At 37.4% G+C, this 7,442-nt stretch overlaps 1 protein-coding gene across 1 annotated transcript; it reads right to left on the reverse strand.

Annotated features, from left to right (window-relative positions):
- Positions 1 to 1,012: 1,012 nt before the first annotated feature.
- LOC4350987 (1-acyl-sn-glycerol-3-phosphate acyltransferase PLS1) lies at positions 1,013 to 7,195 on the reverse strand. Its single transcript, XM_015762363.3, has 11 exons — positions 6,848 to 7,195; positions 6,320 to 6,442; positions 5,553 to 5,592; positions 5,386 to 5,459; positions 5,203 to 5,262; positions 4,285 to 4,362; positions 4,044 to 4,202; positions 2,682 to 2,807; positions 2,410 to 2,502; positions 2,211 to 2,294; positions 1,013 to 1,547 (listed from the first exon to the last, which is right to left on the reverse strand). The coding sequence occupies exons 1-11, from the start codon at positions 6,926 to 6,928 to the stop codon at positions 1,341 to 1,343; spliced, it is 1,125 nt and encodes a 374-aa protein (XP_015617849.1). The 5' UTR covers positions 6,929 to 7,195; the 3' UTR covers positions 1,013 to 1,340.
- Positions 7,196 to 7,442: the final 247 nt, after the last annotated feature.

Consider the following 7,442-nt stretch of genomic DNA (forward strand, 5'->3'; position numbering starts at 1 on the left):
TGTGACTTGATTTATCATTAAAACTACTTTAACCATAACTTGCATTTTACATATTTGTATAAATTTTTAAATAAGATAAATAATCAAATGTATAGATAACCGTCAATAACATCTTCTATTAAAGCAAAGGAAGTAATTGTTATGATGGGAAGAAACTGTCACTTAGGGTCCTTTGAATCAAACAATTTATGAAGGAATTTGATAAGATTTAAATTTTATTAAAAAATATATTTGGTCCTTTGATATAAAGGATTGGAGCTTTCCAAATCCTATAAAATCCTATTGAATGGCTCATCACATCTAGATTTTGGTGAAAAATTAGCAAAAACTCCAACATCTTAGAAAACTTCCTTTGAGGCTTATCTCTTTCATCCTATTCTTTTTTTCCCCTTATCCGATCAAACAATTATTCATGTATTCTCTTTTTACAGAATCATATGTCTTTTCTACGTTTTTTCTATTCTGTTTTTCCATTCAGGTTAGAAAAGGGCCAAGCAAGTAATCATTTTCATGTCTCGATCCCAATGCCTTTATGATTCTACTCTGGTTCCATAATTCGTGACGTTTTAGACATTGACACAGTCTCCAAAATATATCTGACTATGTTTTTCTATTATAATATATGCAATAAATAATTTTTCATTTTATTATAATACTTAGTAAAACGAATCTATATACGTTGTTCTAGTGTCTTTAAATTAAAAATTAGATTAAATTAGAAATTATTTATAGTTAAAGTTATAAAAGTTTGGCCTCAACGTTATCCGAAGCATCTAGAATTATAGAACCGACCGAACCAAAGAATTGAATTATGAATCCAAAGGGAGTTCAGTTAAATTGAACCACCTAACCCTTTCATACTTAAAGGGAACTAACTAAATCTGTTTAGGTCTGACAGATAAAGTGCTAAATTTGTTTAGCTCTGACAGATAAAGGAAGACATGATCATGGCATTCTTTCTACCGTGAATGATCATGGTTGTGACTTTTTGAGAAATCATGCAAATGGTGGAGACAGGATATAAGTTTCACTGATACATAAATCACTAAAGGTCTTCTGAACAAATCCAGACTGATGTAGAAGTTCCAATAAATACAAGTAGTACAATTCCTGTTCTGCCAAAAAAAAACATTCTCTGAAAATACAGCACAACAGAGCTCAGAGTTGCTAGTTCACCAAATCTCCTAGAATCTCTCTATTCAGGCATTCAGTTCTGTAAGAACCCTTTTGGTGCATTATACAGGAAAGATTAGGCCCTCAATTTTGTTGCCTACATGAATTCAATACCCAATTAATTGGTAGCTCCCATTGATAAGCTGCAGACTCTATCTTCATCTCTTTCAATCTTTCTTGACACGGTTCCGAGCCGCCTTGGCTGAGCTCGATCGCTCTGACTGCGAGAACATGATGAAGACATGCATGACCGCCGTCACCAGTGCGAGCCCAAGGCCCGTAAACCCGACTCCTTTCCATGTCGACAGGAGTTGAGTCCATAGGAAGAGCTTGACGGCGCCATATAAAAGGAGACATGACCAAAACAAAGTCACCTGTTACATAAGCAGAATTAGAAAGTCAGTAACTAACCAAACACTAGTAGCATATACATACAAGACGTCCTATGGAAGTTGCTACAGTAATTGTATTGGACCAAACAAGGAACAGTTCTATGCAGGCTTGCAGCAAGTACTTGAGTTTTGCATTTCTATCACCAACAGTGTGTTCTTACGGTAGTCCCAGCAAAACACCTCCCCTGATCCTCTGACTTGGCCCTGACAAAGGAAGGGGCTTCGACCCAAGTTTTCAGTTTCAGACCAGACAAACCCCAAACAGCCTGATTTCGAATTTTAAAAAAGATGTTTTCTATAAAATTAAACTGTTTTTTTTTATTTTGACTTGTTGAGCATGGACCAACAGACTTTGAGCTAACCCAAAAATATTCACAGTTGGTACAGCTGCAAATACTGCCACTAGCTAGCCATGCTCACTGAAATTTGTCTTCTGCTCACTCCAAATTGCCCCTCACACTATGCATCTCCAGTTGTGAGCAAATATATCACAACCATGGTCAAAAGGGCCATTTCTATGTTTTTATTTGCCTGTTCACACTCAGACCGTACTGGTATGTCTGCACACTGCCATTAGCCCTAGGTTCTAACCTAGAGACTATCTTTTATGCAATTAAGTAAAATGCTCCGGTATTGAGATTTTACCAGCAATGATTTTACTGGGCGGCCAATTGGTCTAATCTCCTCATCAAAAGTGCCTGTCGCCAAATGCTTATCCAGTAATGCATCCTGTAGTTAAGAATAAAGGAACATACAACATTTACTTCAGAATTAATTGATCGACCAATGCATTTGGCATTTTAACTGTAAGATGTCTAAATAAAAAATATATATAGCTCAGCACCTTTGCTACAAAGATGTCTTTGCACCATTTTGAAACATCGTCTTCTGACTTTGGCATCTCACTCATTGCATGACGTTTCATGCGAACATGTACCTAGAGAAACAGTGGAGTGGAAATTTGTTTCAAATCAAATCAATTTATTATGACTATGTATCTATATTTATTTGCAAGACTTCAACAGTGAAAAGAAACCCATCAAATTTCAATATTTAGTTCTGCAACACTCTCTTGATTGGTCTGCCATTAGATATCCAAGAAGTTAGCAAACATACCACTGAAGATTGCCCTTTCAAAATCCGCAGCATTGTTGGTTGAGGTGAATCTTTTGGAATAATTACTGTTGTATCATAAATAGCTGGAACAAAATCCCGCATAATAGTTACAGCTGATACAAATCCCTGGAAATTTTCATTTTTTTCACAAGAGGTATCAGTAAATAGATTTAATGCTGCAATACGAAATAACTACATGGCCAAATGCATGACATAACCATGTATTCTTAATAACTGTAAGGAGCTGATCACTCAGCCACTCCATAAACAGATTAAAGAAGTAACTGTTGTACTGAAAGTATTACAGTCATATATTATAAAAAAATGCTGTTTCAAATTGTCATTTTAGAACTTCAATTAAGCTTTAATTTTACTGGAAGTATTACAGTTATATCTTTCAGTTAGTTGCTTTTGTTTATTTCTTTAAAACAATTTGTGAATGTCCAATTGACCAGTAAAAATCTTTTTCATATAAGTTCAAGAATTTATCTTGAAATTTAGCGTATTAGGTATTCTTTTTCAGGAAGGTAATAAACAGGCAGGCATCATCATATTACTATGTTGAAACACCTGTACACATGTTTATTTCGGAATAGAAACCATCAGCCAGTACAAAAGAATTTTCAGAGTTCCCCTATTTCTCTTTTGTACTCTTATCCATAATCCATCAATATTACGAGTAGTAGTGTCTGACATCTCAGTCTTCAATGCATGATTTTGGCTATGGTGGTTTTCATCATTATGAAATTACTCATTGTCTCGTTCTATAAACTACATTTTAACTATCAAAGTTTGAAAAGGTTGACCTCATGTCAATCAAAATCTAAAAACATAACACTGCATACCGGATAGCAACTATAGGTACAAATTAGGCAGGCAACAGACATTACATGTAAATTTTGGCAGTAGAGCACAGGACCCACATTGTTACACGAGGCAAGTTGTTACACATGTATCTTACATTCGAGTGTTTCGACCTTCTTTGTATTGTTCTAAGAGATTTCAAACACAAGTAACATTTATCTACGTTTGAAGGACAGATTCTGCATCCTAATCACCTATGAAGTTGCGTATGTTTAATAGATACACACTGTGAACATATGCAACAGAAATACTCTAATTTAACCGTAGCACAGAATATGCAGTTCTCGATATGTGAAGATTATTACATTTAGAATTACCCATCTGAAATCTGTAGTTTACTAGTGTCTAGTGTATATAATATGATGTTTTCATTTCTTTCATATCAGAACTATTACAAGGGTAAAACTTGGGAGAAGAGATTTATATTTGTGAATTCTGATGCAAGAATACAGGAATACCAGATACAAGAAATCATTTCAGCTAGAAAAAATAACATACCTTTGTACGTGGAATCAATACATTTCTGGGTGCTGGCAAACCCTGTGAAACAGCATACTCCTGAGCTGCTAGAAGCTTTGCTGGAGTAAAGCGAGTGCCCTCAACAAAAAGGGCTAGCCAAAATGGTCTGGGGAAGTCCTTCAACCTTTGGAGGCCCCACTATAAGCATAGCAAGACCACTAAGTTAAAGAACAAACAATAGAATTATGTGTGTACTGTGTAGATGAGGTAAAAAAGTTACTTTCAATGTCTTTTCATCCTTTGCCCAGCTCCTTTCCAAAAAGAGGTATTCTGCAAACCACATGGACCAGCCAATAACCTGCAAAATGCAATCACAACATTGAGCATGTCTGCATGCAATCAAAACCGCTAAGTACTATATCAGAAGATAGATAACTGAATGCTTCGCATGTCTGTGTGTCTGCATCACTGAGATACTAGTGCACATTACATTAGGTTATGGATCTCCAGTAATTACAAAGAACTGAACCCGATAGGCTGCTTCTCCATCAGATTTCTAGCAAAAGCAGAACACATCTTTTCTGATCTTAGTTGATGGACATCAAATTTTCTTCAAGATTGCTTCATACCATTCCATTCCACATTGTACAGCTTCCATAAAAGTTGGTTGCACGCATATTTTCATGTGTAACAGAGAGTTTGAACAACTATAGCTATGTTACCAGAAACACAATGTATGTTCTACTACTAGTTCTTAGACATTTTGGGTACTGAACATTTAACTGCCAACCTACTCTGCTACTTATTGCTACAACCTGAATGACATCCACTTGACTGAATACAAAGTTCAAGCATATCAATTTTAGCCACCCTTAGATTAATATACTTAGCGGTTGGAGTGGTGGAATCTCAAGTGTAACATATCATCTAACGGTATTATATCAAATTTGCTTCAAACAAATTCACCATCAACAATCATAGAGCTCTGATGAGAAGGAACATATGACATAATAATGCAATATGTTATCTTATCATAATTTTAGTCCCAAGAGCAAGTTTAATATTTTATTACCTTCTTTACATTTTTTTTCAATAATAGCTTTATGCACATAACTTAAAAGTCAGCGGCACTAGTCTATAAGGGACTGAACTGCAAAACAAATGTTCCAGTAAAATGTACATGAGCTAGCTAACTCACTGGAAGGAATTTCGATGATTTCTTCATAACAGCAAGTGTACTTCCAAGGCATCCTGAGCGCTGACCACATGACAAAAAAAAGTTTTGGATGATTTATTATATATTACAGACAAATCTGTATATACTGAACTTCTAACAAAATATTGCAGTGTAACTGATGTTTCAACAACTAGAGAATGAGACCTGTGCCAAAATCCACCCAATAAGCCAATCGATATCGCTCCGATGATTTGATATGACAAGTGCATGCTCATTCCCTACAAAGATTCTTCAGATAAGTTTGTAACAAAATAAATGACATGGTGAACATTGTAAGCACTATCAACTGTGCTATAAAACTGATTCCTCACCCATTGCCTTGTAAGTTTCGTCATCAGCATGCAGTTGTATCTGCAGAACATGGGTTGAAATTATTTTAGGGGAAAGGCGAAATGGCAAAAATTAAAATTGTTTGCTTCATTAACATCAAATCAAACATTTAATCTTAAGCAGAATGCTCAAGTGGCAAGCCGGTAAATTCTATTGTAATCTGAATTGCTGTACACATGGATCATTCGCATAATGTACAGTTAGTTAATTAGCCACCAGAATTTGATTGATTATGCTGTACTCTAATTTTACTGCCATAATGAAGAGAAAAATGCAGTTGGATTTCAATTTTAGCTCCACGGGCCAAATTCAATCACAACAGTGGCAGTATTAACATGGCTGTTTTTCCAGACTCACAGCATATGCAGCTAAACCCTATAAAAAAAATGTCCAGGCATGAGGCGTCCAGAACCATCAAAAGAGAGAGTCCACATTCAAACTTTTCTCACTGCTCACAACTCAAATAATGAGCTCTATTAAATTGTAACATGCACGGCATACACATAAATGCAATAACAGTTAATTTCTGATCTGAAGGTTCTGGTTGCCGATTCGGTTATACTGTCCTAATGTGACAAAAGGAAGCTATTTCACACGGATGATTTGCATTGCACAACGGTTCCAAAATAAACTTTAGAACATTGCGTGTACATCAAATGTGGGTATTTTAACATTTTAGCAGAACAGGTAAATCTTGATACGAAGTGCATATCAGAAAGATGCTTTGTCACTGACCATATCAACATACCTTAACTCCTGCCCACCAATCCACAAGCCAGACCAGCTGAAGCCACAGCAGCTCGGCCAAGAACCTGTTGATCCGCCGGTACAAGCTCTTCGAGAACGGCCTTATCGAGAGAAACAGGACGGCCTGCAGTTTTTCACGAGCATACGAGCAGATCAGGTAATGCCGCATGCTGATCTTGCTGCGTAGTTGCGCGCAGATTAGCAGATCAAATGAAGCAAAGTTTGATGATTCTCGTTACAGTTTCGCGCAGTGACAGACAATTTTTTTTTAAAGTGAAAATAATTTAGTAATCCTAAATCTTTGCCTAAAACAGTACAAAATTAACCCAGAAATCCTAGCTACAATAATTTAGTAATCCAAGAAAGAGGCTACAAACAATCGACGAAATGATTTGCGCAAACAGAATACAAAAAAAAGAAAAAGAAACCAAATCTCGCGCCACGGCCGCATCAGATCGCCTGAGATACACAAGGGAAGAACAGAAAAGAAAAGATTTCGCCACCAATCTAGCTGAGGATTCGGGCGCACCTGGATGGCGTTGATGATGAGGCCGGAGAGGAGGAAGAGGAGGCCGAGCGGGAGCACGACGAGCACGAGTGGGACCGCCATGGCCCCTGCCGCCCTGCCCTGCCCTCACTTCCAATCTCGCGGGGCCGAGATGCGAAGAGGAGGCAACGGGCCGAGGTGGCTGGATGCTCACCCCCGAGGGAGCGCCCTCTCCTCGTCCTCCTCCTCCGGCGGCGGCGGCGGAGGCGGCGGCGAATCCACCGGCGACGAGAAGAGACGAGACGAGGAGGAAGAGGTGAGGTGGGGTGTTGGATTTGGAGATTTTATAGGGGGTTGGATGGAAAAAGACGCAGTGAAGCGTGTGCGCCCATGGTTCCCCCTCACCAGGAGAAGAAGAGGATGGATGGTGTGACACCTCGGATAATGATTGCTTTTTTTCTTCCCAATTTTTTCGAAGCTACTCTTACAATGGTGTTTGAGATAGATTTAACTTAATATGATGATTGATGATGAAATAAAGGTATGAAAAACTAGAAACCCTATTAGTATAATTAATTATGTTTTCGTTATTAAAAAAAATTAAAATTAGATTTATACGGTATTCCCTCCATTTCAG

Source organism: Oryza sativa, chromosome 11 (assembly GCF_034140825.1).
Source record: "Oryza sativa Japonica Group chromosome 11, ASM3414082v1".
In the NCBI taxonomy this organism is placed as follows: domain Eukaryota; kingdom Viridiplantae; phylum Streptophyta; class Magnoliopsida; order Poales; family Poaceae; genus Oryza; species Oryza sativa.

Bases quoted from the DNA above. Each gene is read 5' to 3' on its own strand.
- LOC4350987 (XM_015762363.3), bottom strand. From the start codon at position 6,928: ATGGCGGTCCCACTCGTGCTCGTCGTGCTCCCGCTCGGCCTCCTCTTC. The intron at 5,593-6,319 runs GTATGTTGATAT...CATGTTCTGCAG, and splicing joins ATTGGTGGGCAGGAGTTAAG to ATACAACTGCATGCTGATGA. The intron at 5,263-5,385 runs GTCTCATTCTCT...TCATGTGGTCAG, and splicing joins TTGGGTGGATTTTGGCACAG to CGCTCAGGATGCCTTGGAAG.